General features: G+C 46.2%; 1 protein-coding gene across 2 annotated transcripts in view; it reads right to left on the bottom strand.

Moving 5' to 3' along the window:
• Window positions 1–18,629, bottom strand: part of PARN (poly(A)-specific ribonuclease) — an 806,720-nt gene that overhangs the window by 718,300 nt on the left and 69,791 nt on the right. For both annotated transcript variants that reach the window (XM_085628287.1, XM_085628288.1), the window contains exons 2-7: window positions 17,011–17,088; window positions 14,760–14,839; window positions 13,641–13,708; window positions 12,953–13,034; window positions 10,401–10,461; window positions 844–1,006 (exon numbers count right to left, since the gene is read on the bottom strand). In XM_085628287.1, coding sequence (XP_085484413.1) covers window positions 844–1,006; window positions 10,401–10,461; window positions 12,953–13,034; window positions 13,641–13,708; window positions 14,760–14,839; window positions 17,011–17,088 — 532 coding nt within the window. The remainder of the gene's footprint in view (window positions 1–843; window positions 1,007–10,400; window positions 10,462–12,952; window positions 13,035–13,640; window positions 13,709–14,759; window positions 14,840–17,010; window positions 17,089–18,629) is intronic.

Below are 18,629 nucleotides of genomic sequence, written 5' to 3'. Positions count from 1 at the left end.
AACAGTGAAAAACTACTTTAGGGGATTTTCACTAACAGGACATGTAAAATTCAAACCCACAGGTCGTGCTTTTTAAATACAACGCATCCCGCCCTATGAGCCTTTAAGGCATACCTCAGGGGTGACATGCATTAGAAAGGAAGGTTTAGGACTGGCAAAAGGCTTATTATGCCAGGTCCGAAATTGCAGTTTAAAACTGCTTTGCAGGCTGCAGTGGCAGGCCTGAGACATTTTCAAAGGCTACTTCAGAGGGTGGCACAATGAGTGCTGCAGGCCCACTAGTAGCATTTCATTTACATATAGTAGGATTTACTAGGGACTTACAGGTAAATGAAAGGTGCCAACTTGGTGTAGGCCAGCTTACCATACTTTAGGGAAAAAGCACAAGCACTTGGTGAGTAAGTACACAAAGTCCTAAAGCCAGCAAAAACGAATCCAGCATAACAGGAGCAGTGAAGGCAAAATGTTTGGGGGACTACCACTCAAGGGTGTCAGTTCTAAGAGTATTGCCAAGACTTCGAAGGAAGTGACTTACATCAACCCTACCATAAAAGGATGTCTCCCACATACAAGTCCAATGTCCTACATGTATTTCTCAAGGAACAGACTCAAATTCTCCTAAACTGCCAGAAAAGAAAGGTTACATAACTAATTATACATGTGTATATTTCACAGATACAATCACTTTCAAAGTTAAAGGAACAGACTCTGTAAGAAGGATAAGCAGAAACAATATGAAGTCAATTAACAAGATATCTCAGACTATGGACTCCATATGGAACTGGAGAAGGAAGTGAAGTGTCAATGGTGATTTCAATTTGTGTAGTGGCGATTTTCACTTACATCACTGTCTCAATAAACTGCTTCTGATCTTCTGGTACATTCACTGGAGTCTTTTGGGAGTTGGGAGAGATGTAGGACATGGTGCTTGCACCATTTGACTGGGAGCGCATCTCGTACTGCTCTCGTAGCTGTCTTTCCTCTTCCTGATTTAAATATGGGATTCCTAAAATGATACAGATTTTAAAGCACATTTCAGACTTTTGTGGAATTCACAAAATGTAGAAGTATTAATTTACAACTAACTGCATTTACGAGGTGCTTCATAACCTGAGACGGTGCCAAAGTCCTTCTGGTGGACAGGTAGAAACCAATTACATACATTTCGAATAAGTGACATCTCAGTGGAATGAATAACTTACTTAGATTACCTGCCCCACTTAGATTATCTGCCCCACTCAGATGAAGTGCCACAGCAGGCAGCCACAATGTGAAGCATATTTCAGACGTTTTTTGTAAAACAGGAAATTATGGAGCATGTGAACAGAAATCAAAACTGGAAAATAGCCGAAAATATATCCATACATACAGAGGACAAACACTGTCAAAGCCAATAGGTCAACTTTAATGAACCAACAATTGTAAACAGTCACTCACAAATGCCTCTAACTTAATACCAGGTGAGGGGAGGAAGCCCACCGTGAGTGTTCCATTTTTTATCTATTTGCCCATATTTAACAATACTATTCACTGAGGAGCAATCCTCCTTACATTATTTCCAACTGATAACAAGGACAGTCTTATCCAAATCAAACTATTTCAAAATGACTCAACCAGCCCAGCTAATGTGTTTTGTCCAATCAAATTCATCAGGACTAAACATATATATGTACAATTTAACACATTCTTTGGTGTCTGTTAGAACAAGACTGTGGCAGCCTAAAGAATAGACTTCCTTGCATGCAACCCTGCATCATTGGCTATCAAATGTAAATAAACGTCAAACCTTTATCAAAATAGGTCCATCATTGAAAATTCTTTAAAGAAAACACCTTACGGTTTTTGCTGGGTGGGCCTTTTAAGTCAACATGTCTGGGTTCACCGTTAATCCCACACATCTTTCTGCCAAACAATTTTCTGTGACATCAGTGGCTGAACTGGGCCAAAGTTAACTCACTGCAATTCTTGACATATTAAAGACAGGTATTAGAGACCCAATTTCTATTGGCCTGAGCCTACTGTAGAGAAGCTGGATTAAACGGTGTGCCTAAACATACCATTTAACAACCTCCCACAAGAAATAGCCAATCAAGTGGCTTCACCAAATGGTAAATTCTTTAATGATCTACTTTTGACAACTAAATACAAGAAAATAATGTGGAGCCACTCTGGCACCTTTAGACTGTCATTTCAAGGCTATCCTAAAATGTCACTAGCACACTCTTTCCAAATGTGACATGCACCTAGAAAAGTACAAGGGGGGCATTAAGATTGGTTCAAACACGGTCTCATATTTTGGTACGTAACAAAGACCTGTAGAGGGACTACATTCTTGCAGTGAAAAAGAAAACTAATGGCACAGAAAGCATAACTTGCTTATTCGATTTTCAAAAGCTAGACAAGAGTATACTAGCACAATAAATCCTAGTAAAATACTTGCTAGGGAGTTGAGAATGGGCAGACCCCGATTTAGGACACATCTGGTTCACTCACACAAGGCTTTAACTTTTTTGAAATAATCATGTGGTCCTTACATATTTTCACTAGCAGCCGGTCAACTAAGGTTATTGTATGCACGGTGAATATGTTAAAACTCAGGAAATACTTTTTAAGCCATGTGGGTAAAGTGAAGATTGCACCAACTCTTTGCAGACCAAATGTACATCTGTTGCCACGAGTTAAACTGGAATGGTGGAGGGGAGGAGCCTAGCGCGCAACCAAGATGGCCGCGTAGGTGCGAGGCTCCCGAGGACCTCCGCGACCTCCTGAATTAATCCTGGCGATATCCTGTCCTTGTTGAGGGGACTGTGTCGGGGAACCCGAGCTGAGGCGCCACCCGTTTTTTGGGCTCGAATCGGACCCCGAACACCGGTGGGAGCATCGATCGAAGGTTGCGGCCTTCTCCTCGCCGGCCCCCCGGATTGGAGTGGTGGGGCGATCCGGGGACAAAGTGAATAACAGCGGCGAGCGGGGCTGGGCGACTCGCGTACCCCGCACTTTCACTTTCGCTTTTGCGCCCTCCTTGCTTCAAGCGGGGTCGGGCTGCGGAGCGGGGTGCGGTGGTGTGGCCTTGTCCAGGTGCCCGGCTGACCCGCTGGCGGTGGGTTGACCCGCGGCCCGGTGGTCGCCCCCGCCCCCCCCCTGACACCCGTGATTTGGTGTGGCGGCCCGTTTGGAGATCTTGGCACGACGGTGGAAGGGCCAGCATGTCCACCAAACAAGATGGCGACCGGGCGAAGATGAAGACAACTCGCCGTGGCACGGCGCACCAGGCCAATAGTATGGATCGCTACACGCTCCAGAAGGGTTCTCCGGAGACATCGCGGACATCCCCGGTGGGCCCGACGGAGGCACCTGCCCATCCGGTGGATCCGACCCTCCGGGACGTCATGGGCGCCATCGCGGAGATGAAGGCCTCAGTGGACCAGCGTTTCGATACCTTGGCGCAAAAAATTGACTCGGTCCTGGTGGATGTGGGCCTTGTGAGGGCAGACTTGTCAAAAACAAACGACCGAGTCGACTCCCTGGCCCACACCACAACGAGCCTCACGACGGACGTGGTGGCCCTCCAGAAGGAGGTGCGCCGGCTTGGCCAGGTGAGCGCCCTGATGGATCGGCGACTAGAGGATTCCGAGGGTCGGGCCCGGAGGAATAATGTCCGTATTATTGGTGTGCCGGAGGGCCGAGAGGCGGAGGCGGCGGATCTCTTCGTGGAAGAATTGATCCTGACCCATCTCCAGCCCCGGGGGCTGAGTAAGCTTTTTGCGGTGGAGCGTGCCCACCGGGTCCCCGGGGGCCGCCCTAAGACCGGTGCCCCGCCGCGGCCTCTTATTGCCCGGATTTTTAATTTTCGGGACAGAGATGCCATCCTCCAGACCTCCAGGCAACAGGGACCGGTCAGGCTGGACAACATGGATGTACACTTCTACCCAGACTTTACTCCGGCGGTCCAGAAGCAGCGCCAGGGCTTTCTTGGTATTAAACGTCGCCTAAGGGACCTAAACCTCAAGTACTCAATGCTCTTTCCGGCTAAGCTGAGGGTGGAGGTGGATGGCCGTACGCACTTCTTCGACAGGCCCGAGGCGGCTGGGGACTGGTTAGACACTTTGCCTGGAGATCGGGGCGGGGGGGGCGCGGCTGGCGAGGAGGGCCCGCCGGATCAGAATTGAGGGGTGACTGTATAGGCCTTGCTCTGGATATTGTTCCTTTACCATATATTGCTTTCGTATGTTCCCCTCCCATGGAGGTCGGGTGGGGTCTGCTGGGGGCTTCCCTCCTCCTCTGGGGGACTAGTTAGTATTTAGCTATGGGGCGACAGGCACACTGCACTTTGGGGGGGCTGTCTGGGCTCATGCAGGGGTGCAGGGAGGGGGGAGTTCTGTTGGGACCGGGGGGTGGGGGGGGTGTGTTGTTTGTTAGCACCGCAAGGCAAACCCGCAACTGTTTTGTCGTTTTTAAGATGCTCGGTGGGGGACGACCGATTGTTTCGACGTATGATGGGGGGTAGGGATTTGACTGTGTTGTCATGGAATGTTAACGGCCTGGGGGATAGGATTAAGCGTGGTGTGGTCCTGCAGTATTTAAAACGTATTTCACCAGATGTTGTCTTCCTGCAGGAGACGCACCTTATAGGTAACACCTTTCATGCAATGAATCGGCGGGGATATCGTTTGGCGGCCCACTCCGGCTTCACTTCGGGCTCGCGGGGGGTGGGTATTATGGTCAAGAACTCGCTCCCGTTGGAGATTGACGAGGTGCGCCATGATGAGAGGGGACGCTACACTGTTCTGGTGGGACGACTGGAGGGTAGAGTATTTATCTTTATATCAGTGTACGTCCCGCCTGGGTTACAAGCCACTACATTTGCGGACCTGGGGCGCCTCCTTCTGGACCTTCCGAGTGGCCTGTTGGTGGTTGGAGGGGACTTTAATGCGGTTGCCTCTGGGTCTATGGATCGCCATCCCCCTAGGGACCTCCCCCTGGCACAGGCGTGGCTGCCCGGCCTTTTAGACACGCTGGGCCTGGTGGACTGCTGGCGCTTAAAGCATCCTGGATTGCAACAGTACACCTTCCACTCGGGGGCCCATGGTAGCCTCTCGCGGCTTGATTACATCCTTGTCCCGGCGGCCCATGCAGGGAGGGTGGGGGAGGTGCGCCATTTGGCACGGGGTATCTCAGACCACTCCCCATTGTTGTTGCATTTCGATGTCTTCCCGAGGGGGGATGGCAGGGTGGCCCCGATTAACGCATGGTATTTGCGCGACCCCACCATTCGTGCCGACTTGATCAAATCCTTACAGCGCTATTTCGATGAGAATGTGGGGTCGGTCCCGTCTGCCATCTCCCTGTGGGAGGCTTTCAAGGTGGTTCTTAGAGGGGAGGCCCTCTCCTTTATTTCCAATGCCCGGCGGCGCGAGCGGGAGGAGGTGACCCGGGTTGAGACCGAGATTGCAGAACTGGAGGGTGACCTGGGGAGCGGGGTAACAGACGCCAAGTTGCATGTTTTGCATTTAAAGCAGGCGGCCTATCGGGCCCTCGTCACGGAGGCGGCCAGGGGCCTCGGTAGAGAGCAACAGGGGCGATTGTATGATGTGGGTGACAAGGCTGGCAAATTGATTGCGTGGTTGGATAAGAGGGAGAGAGCGAGCCGCGTGGTGCCTTTGATTGAGAGCGTGGATGGTGTGTGTGTCACCGAGCCGGAAGCCATTGTCTCCTGCTTCGCGGACTATTTCCGCGAAGTCTACTCCCCGGTTTCTCCCTGCTCGGAGGAAGATTCCCATGCCTTGCTTCGGGACATCGCACTGCCCTCCCTTACGGTGGAGGACAGGGACTCGCTGGACGCCCCGCCCACCTCGGACGAAATTGCCTCGGCTATTCGCTCGGTTGCATCCGGCAAGGCCATGGGCCCCAATGGTATTCCCATTGAGCTATACAAGCTACGCCCGGATGTGTTGGCGCCCCACCTGCGCGCGATGTTCCTTGCGGCCCACTCGCAGGGCTCCCTCCCGCCGGACCAGCGTCTGGCTACAATTGTGGTGATCCATAAGGAGGGGAAGCCCCGTGAACGGGTCACATCCTATAGGCCGATTTCGCTTTTGAACGCGGAGCCCAAAATCCTCGCCAAGGTGTTGGCCAACCGGTTGGTTGGCGTGGTGGGCGATTTGGTCCACCAAGACCAATCGGGCTTTATACCACACCGCAACACGGCGCTTAATCTGCGGCGCTTACACGGGGTGCTCGCGCGTGTCCCATTTGTGCGGGAGCCGGCCATCTTGGCGTCCTTGGACGCCACCATGGCGTTTGATACGCTCGAATGGCCATATATCTGGGCGATGCTGGCGAAGTTTGGGTTCAGCCCGGGTTTCGTCAGCTGGGTCAAATTGCTATATTCGGGCCCGTTGGCGCAGGTGGTGGTGAATGGGCGAGTATCGGCCCCATTCGCGCTGGGGCGGGGCACGCGACAGGGTTGTCCCCTGTCGCCTCTCCTGTTCGCCCTGGCCATGGAGCCCCTGGCGGAGTGGCTGCGGTGGCACCCTTCTATCCGTGGTCTCCGCTGGACCCCCGAGCATGAGGACCGCGTGTCTCTCTATGCTGACGATATCCTTTTGTATCTCGCCTCCCCGCGCAAATCACTGATCGTCCTGGTTGATGTTTTGCGCTCCTTCGGTCGCAACTCAGGCCTGGTCATCAACTGGGCGAAATCCTGTGTCTATGTGCTTTCCGGGGAGGCTCCGGTCCTGCCACGGGACTGTCCGATCCAGATTGCCTCCCAGGGTTTCCGGTACCTGGGTATATATATCACTCTTGACCCGGAGGCCCGCTATGAGCGGAACTTGCTGCCCCCCCTCCAGCGTTTGAAGGAGGACGTGGTGCGCTGGCGGCGTTTGCCGCTCTCGCCGCTCGGCCGAGCGGCCTTATTTAAAATGATGTCCCTGCCGCGCTTCCTCTACGCCCTCCAGAATACCATGGACTTGGTCCCGGCACGCTACTTTCGTGAGGTGGAGGGCCTCCAGCGGCGCCTGTTCTGGGACGGGAGACCGCGTATTGCTCTGGCTAAATTGACGCTCCCGTGGTACGATGGAGGGGTCGCCCTCCCGGACATTAAACGGTATTACTGGGCCTCCCAACTAGCTGCAATTAATCATGGCCTTTACGGACCCGCCTTGAACCCGGCATTTGAGATGGACAGGATGCTCCTGCCCGGTGGCGATTATAATCGAGCGCTCTACTCTGGCGCGCCCGACTCCCGTCTGACGGGACCGACGCGTGTCATGGTGCGTGTCTGGCACGCGGCTAATGCAGCTATGGGGTGGAAGGACCGTTTGACCCGAGCGTCTCCGCTGTATGCATCTGAGAGGTTGGGCTCCCTGTGGACGTCGAAGGGCTTCGAGAAGTGGGACACGATCGGAATCAGCACGGTGGGAGATCTCTGGACGAGGGGGGGATTCAAAACTTTTGAGACGCTGCAGGCGGAGTTTCAGCTGCAGGGCAGTGAGTACTTTCGGTACCTACAGGTCCGCCATGCGCTGGGCTCCGTCTTCCCGGATGTTGCATCCATTCCGGAGTCTTCCCCCCTGGAGGACAGAGTGCTAGATGGCCATGTTCCGGACAGCACGATCTCCCTCATATACAAAAAATTGATCAACGATAGATCGTGCCTGCTGACTAGTCTCCGCGAGGCTTGGGTTGCCGACGGGCTGGAGCTGGACGACGAGGATTGGATTTCCGCGGTGGCCTCTCCGAAAGAGGTGGCCATCCCGGCTCGCCTTCGTTTCGTCCAGCTCAAGATCCTCCACCGGGTCTACGTGACGGGGCCAAGGCTTCTACGTATGGGTTTTGCCGGTGATGGAATGTGTAAGCGTGGCTGTGGTGCGTTGGCGACTTTCATGCATATACTGTGGGAGTGCCCGAAGGTGGAGCGATTCTGGCGTGGTGTGCATGAGGTTTTGCGAGTGGTTACGCGTGTCGCGCTGCTGCCTGAAGCGAGGAGATGCTTGCTGAATGTCTGGGAACCTAATGACTATTCGGTCCCGCAGACGCGGTGGGTGACTCTGGGATACATGATAGCTAAGCGTGATATTGCTCAATTGTGGGGATCCCAGAGACCCCCTGCGGTGTCGGCCTGGAAAGAGCATATGGATTGGTGTATGTTTCGTGAAAAGGTGGTGTATGTGGCGAGGGGTAAGCCTGGGGCGTGGATGAAACTCTGGGGCCCCTGGAACGCCTACCGCGGGGGTATTTGTGAGCCGCCACTGCTACCGGCTGCCTCGCCTGCTCCGTCTCCCTAGATGGCCCCCCTCCCTCGGCCGCGGGCGCGCGGTCCCCCAGTCCCTGATCTACTCCCGTCCCCCTCTTCAGAGTTTTGCTGCTGTTTGGATCCCCCACTTATGAAGCACGTGTTGTCACTTTGGATCGCGGGTTGCCTTGCGGTTGTGGTTTGTTGATGTTGTTTTGTTTTAAGAAAATGGAACCGTACTGTGGGCATGGAGCTATGAGGCCTGCACCATAGACTACCCCTGTTTTCCTACGGTGCACCGCTGAGAGACTTTTTGCTGTATGTATGTAATATGCTTTTGATGCTCTAGCGGCCGGCCGTGTGGTTGTAGGCCCATACCTGTAACTTTTATAAACTGCAATAAACGGTTTCAAAAAAAAAAAAAAAAAAAAAAAAAAAACTGGAATGGTGTCTAGGTTAACAATGCAAAAACAGTATAATCAGCAGTCTATAACCGGATGGGGTAGGCATCTCTCAACAGGTAGCGTTAGCGGGAACATCATTAGAACAGTAAAGCCCTAATTTTAGACATTTAAAGTTGAGCAAGAAGATAAAGACTATTCGGTTAAGTCAGGCATTTCATGAATTTACTCTGATCAACAGGTCATCCGATTAAGACTTGCGTCAACCCCATAAGGGAAAAACTCTGCTAAACCTGCAAGAAGAACTATTACAGCATGGTGCATTTAGGTCTTCAGCAGTTTTTGGACTGCCAAGAGGAACAAAACTTGTAATGGATAACAGGATGTGGAACAAGAATCCTTGTGCGCTGTGAATGTTACCAGTTTTCATCTTTGCTGATTATCATCCACTGTCATCACTTTCTTTTAGACCATTTGATTTTTTTCATATTGAGGCACTTTGAAAAGGCTTACAAGAGACACCTGATACTTAGTAAAACATTTGCTGGGAACAATTACAAGAAGCTTTTTTCATTCCCATATACATTGTAATTCATCTTGCGTCCAGCAGACTACAGGTTTCAGAGCATAACAAGAGTGAAAGCCTTTATTTTTAAAACAAAAGGTCAGATTTTGGCTTCGGGGAACCTTTACATATCTTCTATTAAAAAGTCAGTGTTATCTACATATCTGAAACATGAGTTCAATTCCTGAGTTCCACAGCTGCTCTTAACAGACTGGAAGACTTTGTAGGGTTACATTAAGACATGGGAACTTGATAAAGCAAGCCCTGAGGCTCCATTTTTGTAAGCCTGTAGATCATCAACAGTTTTGTTTATAGGATGCATGTAAACCTAAGGCCAAGAATCTTGAACAGAAAGATGTGTCCAGGCATGCTGCCAGAGAGTTCCACCAAGGGTATAATATAATCTCTTCGAAGACTATAGAGACTGAAGTATAATCTGCATACTTGCAGTCTTACTACCAAGACATCAATCATGGAGGCGGGCAGCCTGGTCACAGTATGGAATCTCGCTTATAACTTTAACCATTACATTGTTTCTATATGTTATGTGATAGCTGAAGTTGAGAAAGAGGATTTGTTGGTTGAAATACCAATAATGATCTCCTTTAACCTTGTACTCAACCCCACCAAAGGGACCTCTATAGAGAATTGAAAATGCGGGATTTTGCAGACCTAGTACATAGTTTCCCACAAAGGACACTTTTTTTTTTTTAGGTGTCCAACAAGATACTTGAAGAAAAGAAGTTATCCAATACCTAAAAAGGACTGGCTACATATATAGACAGTTATTAATTCTTATTAAAATGATCTCCTTACACAGAATTAATTGGTAAATATTTATTTTTAATAGGTGTAAGTTAACACCTGCAGCACTTAAACTAGCTATACAAAGCGCGCACTAAAAGCAAATATTTAAGACACATTTATTCATTCTAACAAGCAAGAAGGAAGAATAGACATACACAAGTTCATTATAAAACATCAAACATTTTCAAATCCGAAAAGACTTGACCAGTCTAGTCAAGGACGAGATGTTTAAGTTACAAACGAAAAAGATAAAAAAAAATAAGAAAAAGATTGAAGTTACAAAAATAAGGAATAAGTAAAAAGTGAAGTACATAGAATTCAACAAAAAATTTGGAGAAGGTAAAATACACTGACATTTTTTAAAAGTACTGTCATTGAAAGAAACACTTACCTTCGCAAAAAACTTTATTAAAATCAAATCCCTGATTAGCCAGAAAGTCAATACTTGAACTCTGCAACGACAAACGAAACACATACATAACACATATTCGTTTTTTGTTTTTTAAAACAAATGGAAAAATGGTATAAAGAATTCACACAGCATACTTACAATTAGATTATTGATCAAATATGTTGTTTTTTAATTTTACAAGGTACAATTATATGGTGCAGTGCCTTTCCACATGTGACTCCCTGATGCCAACTCAAGGGAATGGCTGAAATTACATTAAACAATTAATGACCAAAACTGAATATAGGGGTACTTTTAAGGACCCTATTAAGCTGCCAGGAAGACTATTCAATTTCCAAATAGCCAGCACCGAAAAAACCTGGCGCCAGGACAGTATTTTAATTAATATTTTGTAAGCCAAACTTTGGCAAATACAGGATGCTCTACACATGTAGGAAAGGGAGACCGTATAAGCAATTGTTTAGAGGGTCTGTCGCCAAGTTACCGAAACAGAGGCACATTATGGGGAACCCCTCGCTGACGGACCCTTTCAACCTCCTATGCAGGGTGCTGGCGGTCCCTTTAACGTGGACTGGCTCGCAGTAACAACCGAAACGCCTCCAATGACGTCACAGACACCGGGCCAATCAGAGACTACCGAACACCCTAAGGCGGAAGTCAGGACAGACGAAGGCGCGCAAGCCGGAGGAGGAGAGGTCGTAGCAGGAGAGAGCGGAGCGAAGAAGCCTGAGAGCGAGCAGGAGAGAGGAGGTCGGGATTCGGAGGTCGGACGGAGCGGAGAGGAGAGAGGAGGTCGGGATTCGGAGGTCGGACGGAGCGGAGAGGAGAGAGCGGCAGAGCCAGGAGGCCAACTTCACGGCGTCTCGCCCCGCCACGCGCCTGGAGGAGCGTGGCTGGGAAAGGTACGGGGCCGGATCCTGGGCTTCTTATCCACACGGGGAGGGAGATAGACGGGTGGTTTTCTTTCTGGGGAGGTCACAGGGTTGTGGGGGAGGTTCTATGTCAGGAATCCCTCACTCACCGAGTTGCTTTGATCCCACGTGTGTTGTTTGGTGACGGAACCCCGGTGACTCCTCACTACCCTTCCCCCCCTCAACTCGTAGCAGGACAGGATAATCCCCTAATATATTGGTGTTCCCTTCCTTACATGTCCCTCGGAGGGTTCCCGCTGAGACCGACTCCAGAAAAGAGGAGTAGAGTACGAGCAGACGTCCCCAACCGACGAGTCGGGAGAGCGAGAGAACAAGAAACTGTCCCTGCATCTATAAATAAAACCTTAGTACACTTACGTCGTCTCGGGGTATCCTTGCTCTACTCAGACGGAACATAGCGCCTAGGCGACAGGGTCATATGCACGACTGCAACTTTTCTGGATGGCTGCCAGTGAAATAATGCAATAGCAACTGATACACTATCCCATGGTCTGTTGTGCAGCAGATTTCTGGGTGCTGCATTTTGTAAATGTTGCAATCATCAGGTATGTCCTGACTGCATAACCTTCCCGACCAGTGCTAAGTTGGCTTAAACCCCTCATGGCTATTAAACATATAACATTGCCATGGCCTGCGTACCACCTGTCAAAACTATTATGATCTGTTCCAGTGCTATCAGGTGGGTGGTCAATGATTTATGAGCAATGGCGACCGAACTGTGACCAATTTCTGTTCTTAGTCTAGAATTCAGAGAACTACCTTTGTGCTTCTTAGTGTTGAGTGAGGCCTGGTTTGTAAAGATGCTCAAAGAAAGGCTATACATGCTCAACTGCAGCACACCCCACTAGTAGCAGAGTCAGATACGGTAAATTTGGTCAATAGTTTGATTAATCAGACAAGTCTGTCCCAGGTCACTTCAAAAGGCCACGACTACTGTCATTGTTAGTGGACTAGAGCACCCAATTTTAAAATGTGCTTATACCTTTGTTTAGGGTACATGCTATTTGAGGGTAAGAATAGTCTAGCACAGATCTCATCCATGACAGAGCAGTTTGATTATGGTTCAATACAATTTTCATATTGGGAGGAATCATTGCATAATCTTCAATTATTCTTCAAATGTTCTGTATGTGAGAAATAGAATTTACAAATCATACAATACAATTGACAACTCTAGGCAAAACAGAAGTAGCAATCTTAACCCTGCTCACTGACATCTATACAAAATTTCAAAGCCACCCAATAGTTGATCCTTAAATAGCTAAACAGTTTCTGCTTTCTAGTCTTACGGTCTATTTTTCAGTGACAATTATGATCTCACATGGTGACCACGAATAAATCTAACCAAAATTATAAAGGTAGCAGGTTAGGTTTATAGAACGTGTACATCAGAGGTGTAAATCAGTCGAGATGAGGTCAAGTAGTATAATAACTCAATTGCTAATTCTATCATCAATATCTACACCCTATGAAAACACTAACACTAAAAAAATTTGCAGGTGTTTTTCTCCGTCCAGCCTATGTGGTGTTAGGAAGAGCCATATAATTGAATGTACAAATGTGAAAAAATTAACTTGTAAACGTTTCGGGTATACACACCTGACAAACAAACTTTACATCAGGGGAACTTCTGTTGAAAGGCTTCGGAAAAATATAAAAATTAAATGACTTCATTATATATCTGTGAAGAAAGCGTTGCAAAAAGTTAATTAGTATAAATGCACCTCTCAAAGAAGAACATTTGCACATTGTAGCAAACAGGCCGGTTGAAAACCCCTCAAAGGAAAATGTAGACCTGCATTCGGAATTACATCTAAAATACCTTCAGTACCATCAAGCCCAGATCATCAACAAATTTGATTTAATTTTGAAAAATGTACTACCTGGTTCCCTTTTCACTGTAATCTATGGCATGCGTACAAGGTTTCCCAGCTAGGTTTACTTTTTGGATAGACATTATGTATAATCTCTTCAAATTTGGGCCACAGGTAAAGTAAAGATTTCAAAACTAAAAAACTTAACATTACAGAGCTCAGTCTGTTCTGTGCTCATTACGTGTTAAATGCAGTCTGTACTTAGAGATGCTCTGATGAGGATAACGTGAACAAAGCAGTTATAAAAAGCATTTTTCCCTCACAACAAATGAAGATAAAGCAAAATGACTAAGGAAATGAGGTTTTTCCTACTTTCAGAGCAAAACTAATATCAGCATAAATGAAACCTAACATAAAATACAGCGATATATTATAAATGCATACATATTCACTGGGGCTATGGTTGCTAATACCTGGATTCTGTGTGATCATACTTAAAAGTGCAGAGTCCAAACTGGAACAACAGAAAGTCCATGGAATGCTGCAAAAACAAAGTGCTAGGTGAGACAAATCAGAACATTCTAGAAAGAGCTGACAATCAACAGACCACAAAGAAAATAAGCCATAAAAAGACACCACGAGGCAGTATGGTTTCTGTAACTTACATTTCATTGTGTTAATACACCAAATAGCTTTATCGACCAAACATTGCAACACACAAGTGCCAATAATATACACTGATTTGTGGGGTGGAGCAAGAGAGCACTGGCAAATATCGCAAGTGAATCCGGAACTTATTGGTTGGACAATGAATGCTGTGGTGTAAGCGAGCGATCCAGACGCTCACTTCCCAATTTGCTTGGTTTCAAATGTTATTCACCAGATCAAAGGAACTGCCTTCCTGAGTGCACTTATAAATGTTTAGCCAATTGAGAGCATCATAAATCCTTCCTATACTTTCCGAATCCGGCTCTTTTTATGTAGACTGAAATGTCTCACTAGGGACCAGCAACAATATTATATGCAAAACTAGTCCTGAAGATGGTCTCGTGTACTTAACATGCCAGAGGCGGAAACATGAATAATATTTACACTTTTCCTTAAAGATTAATCATTTGGAGATGGACTCTCTAAAACACATCTGTCCGTGGACCATTCCTTTAATAGAGTGGATTGCCCTACATTTATCTAATTTCATTGCGGCCTCAAGCATACATTATTGATACATGACAAAAGTATGAACTGATTATTTATATCTATTTTTAGAAGGCATCTAAATAACATTAGCAAATAATTGAATTTCACGCTGTGTAAAGGATGGTACTGGTATTCCGTCTTAGCAGCATTAGGTTTTAGAAAGTAGTCTCCATTCACTGATGCACAGCAGACAGATACTGCTTCAGCTATTTGGTATAGTGTACATACAATAAGATTGACAAGGTTTTTTAACATGAACCATGAGGACAATTGCAAGTATTTCTGATTTAGTATGCCAAACTATTCTATCAATTCAACGTTTGTTCCCATGCTGGTAAAAATAGATCTAAGATGTGACAACAGGTCCCTATATTTTGAGTATGCATACAACATACCTTTTTCAGCTTCTGGTACCTCTCTTCCGGTGTGTCCCAGCCATTTGTTAGTGCACTGACAGATGGTCCATCGCTGATCCCTAATTAAAAAAAAAAGAAGACTATTGGTTAAAATGTGTCAAAGTTGACATCACCGAGCCCAGATTTCTTTCTATGCACCCTGCACTTTACAATTCCTATAAGCTACCAGACATAGGGCCACTACGATGCGTCTCTCACCTATGTCCTTCTTGCAGATGCAATCTCATCAGGTATAAAACTTGGAATAGACTTCACACCTAGGGCACCTCTCATCGGTGCAGTTTCTTCAATATTATGGGTGTGTACATTTGTCTAGAGAAGAATGGTCTGGAACCTTTAGCATATTGAAATGAAATGAAATGAAATAGATTTATAACGCGCAAACTTGGCCCGAGGGGCATCAAGGCGCCTAACATAATAAATTGAATCACCATGCGCAGTTTAGTAGTATGCTTTCCCGAAGAGCCAAGTCTTAAGGGCTTTCTTAAACGAGGGCAGAGATGCTATAGTTTTAAGCTCAGAGGGAAGAGCATTCCATAATCTAGGAGCCACCGATGCGAAAGCTCTACCTCCCCATCTTGTCTTCTTAATGCGGGGGATAACCAGGAGGTTTTGTTGCGAGGATCTAAGGCATCTGCTGGGTACATAATTAAGCAGCAAAGATCCCAGTCCATCGGCCAAGTCTGCTGTCAGAGCCTTATGAATTAAACAGATAACTTTGAAGGAGATGCGTTGTTCGATGGGCAACCAATGAAGAGTCTTCCTGGCTAATGTGGCAGAGGCAGAGAGAGGCAGATCCAAGACAAATCTTGCTGCTGCATTCTGGGTTACCTGCAGACGGAGTAACAGTCCCTTGTTAATCTCCGTATACAGCGCATTGCAGTAATCAAGGCGAGATCCAACCAGTGCTACGACTGTTTGCTTTCTCGCCTGTGGTGATAAGTAATGAGCTATTCTACGAAGGATTTTTAGAACTCCCCAGCAGGTGGCCACAGTTCTATTAATCTGTAGGTTCATAGCTAGCTCAGCGTCAAAGATGACACCCAAGTTTCTTGCCGATTGTGACGGGGTCGGACAGGTTCCTAGGGATGCCGGCCACCATTCACTGGACCAGGCGTCCCTGTCCTTTCCAAAGATCAGCACCTCGGTCTTATCGCCGTTCAGCTTCAAGGAATTGAGAGTCATCCAGTCGGCAACCGACTGCATGCAATTCCTGAAGCCGAGCGCTGTGGTGCTGACAGACTGTGACAGGGACACCATGATCTGAGTGTCATCTGCGTACGACACTACTTCCATCCCCTGAGATCTTACTAGTCTAGCCAGAGGTGCCACGTAAATGTTGAATAGGGTCGGGCTGAGGGCCGACCCTTGTGGCACCCCACATTGCAAAGACTTTGCAGAGGAGAGATATTTGCCCATTTTGACCCTTTGATCCCTAGCCTCAAGAAAGGAAGATAGAAGATAGAAGATCGAGGATATTCAACACAAAAGTTATTAATCTATTTGATGTTTTTGTAATTATCCAGAGCACTCCCTCATATGAAATAATTTTGGTAACTAAACTATGTTACATACATAAGTATATTGCAACCAATCTTAAATCACTCAGAAAGAGTGAACACAGGTGTGCAACACATTAAAAACATAAGCAGTACACAAACTAACAAGTCTGCTGTTTTCCAATCTAATGTTAATTTCTACAGGGCAGTCTATTTAGCTCCGGACCTCTAATATCTAGCACACTAATTTAGACTCATTGTTTAATTGATGGCAGCCTACTCAAATTACCCTTACTCCCCACTGAGACACAGCTCTTGTTAAGAAGGTACAATGACCTTATTAAGCACTGATTAATCTTTCATCCTAAACTCAATCTTATTTTCTCTGGCATCTCCCACAGCCCAGGCTTTCAGCTCACTGCTATAGGAAGTAAAATTTGCTAAACGTTCCTATATCCTGTCGCATGTTTCACTGTACAGTGGTAGAAAATCTGCACTACATGCCAATCAACTATAATCTTCAAGACGTAAGTGAAAGCAAATTACAATATTGTTAATCTTTCCTCTGTACACAATATGCATTTTCTTGTGCTCATTTGATCCTCTTTCGGGACCTTCATGCAGCTCATGAAGAATTTCCTTATTTATACTAACAACTAAAAACAGATGAAACATATGTACGACCAAATACACAAACTTGTAAGTCTGTAAAATGAAGCTACAATCAATACCTGAAAATTCTCCATCAATGGCTAAGAAGTCAGCGTCTTCGATTGCAGCATACACTTTTGGTAAACTCTCTTTAAAATCTGGAAGTGGTAAGAAAACTTTTGAGTAAAATGAACATGACTTATCTGAGATCATCCTAACCCATAGATACAAGGCTGGAAGAACATGAAACTTTGGTTGGAGCATTCATTCACCAACTTCATGCAGACATGTCTGCCCACCCTCCACAGTGATGACAAGCATACGCACAAAATTAAACCGGACACAGCTCGCAGTCATTTGTACAGTCCTTACAGTGGCATCCATGACGTAGGCATCCTTTCTAACACGGGGAACAAGTGCATGCTTTACTCTTTTCAACACATGCAAGAAACTATTTTCATTTCATTGTAAACCACTTCTAGCTCTAAACACTCCAATCACTATATAACCCAACAGTTAAGAAGGAAAGGTCCAAATGCGCTCGTTGCACAGATAGGAGCCCAAACGGATTGTTCATATGTCAAGGCACACCCTTTCAGACATCCAATTCATATTTTTAACCCTAGAGTTTTAGATTAAAACTTAAAAGCTTGGCACACAGAACGGTACCTTATGTATTGAAGTAAAGTGTGCAAGAGAAAGCCGACAATTTAAAGCATTGCATATCGTGAGGCCCGTTGATATAAAACTGATTTCAATACATGGATCCAACTGAGAGTTTGACAAACACTATAATAGGAGAAAAAACCTAGAGTTTGTGACAGCTCAGCTAAATTGAGGAAGGTGGCAATAGCAAGCCTGTCAGTATACCTATTCATAGTGACGACGTGGAAAAAAAATAATAATCAAGGCTAGGTCTGATTGTGCTCCACAGCAACATTTTAGAATTTATGTGCACATGATTTCTTCTAGGAAACCATAAGTATGTGTCAGCTAATACTAGATAGTTCTGAATCCTATGGTATGATTACATAAGTAGAATAGGACACGCCAAAATGCAGAGTATTCATATTTATAAGAAACAATACAAATTATCCTGGTCTGTGCTTTCTCAGTGCCAATTTGTTACGATTAAATAATTAATGGTGCATATCCATCACTGGTTATAATTAATTCATGAATGTATTTGCTGCCTAAAAGTCTCCAAATCTAGCTGTTCTACAATTAACTATACCACATTTCTACAGAGCATTGCAAGAACGTTTTAAAATATTCCATATAGCAAAGACTGAGTATGGCCACTTGGCAAGTGGTATAAGATTGAAACGCCCACCAATATAGACTTGTTTAGTTAAACCAGTCAATATTTTTTTTTATTGAAAACCTAGCACAGAACACTGGATTGCACATTTGTATGCATATGTTACACATCATTACTTTGTCCTCCCATCGTATCTTCTATTGTTTGAACTGTACTTGACCCCATTATACTTTTCTTTCTTAAAACTGCGGTTAACCCGCTGTATGATTTTAGAATCGTCCATAGAGTTTCCTAATTAATGGGACATCCTCTCCCCTCAAACATTCTTCTCAGCCAACATGCACCAATCATAGTGATCCCATTTTTGTGCATCCAGTCGTCTGGATTTACCCCAGTGTCACAATATTTTGTCTAGACACCATTAGTTGCAAATTATAA

The sequence above is a fragment of the Triturus cristatus genome, chromosome 10 (assembly GCF_964204655.1).
Source record: "Triturus cristatus chromosome 10, aTriCri1.1, whole genome shotgun sequence".
NCBI classification, from domain to species: Eukaryota; Metazoa; Chordata; class Amphibia; order Caudata; family Salamandridae; genus Triturus; species Triturus cristatus.
This window is presented reverse-complemented; position numbering and strand designations above follow the sequence as displayed.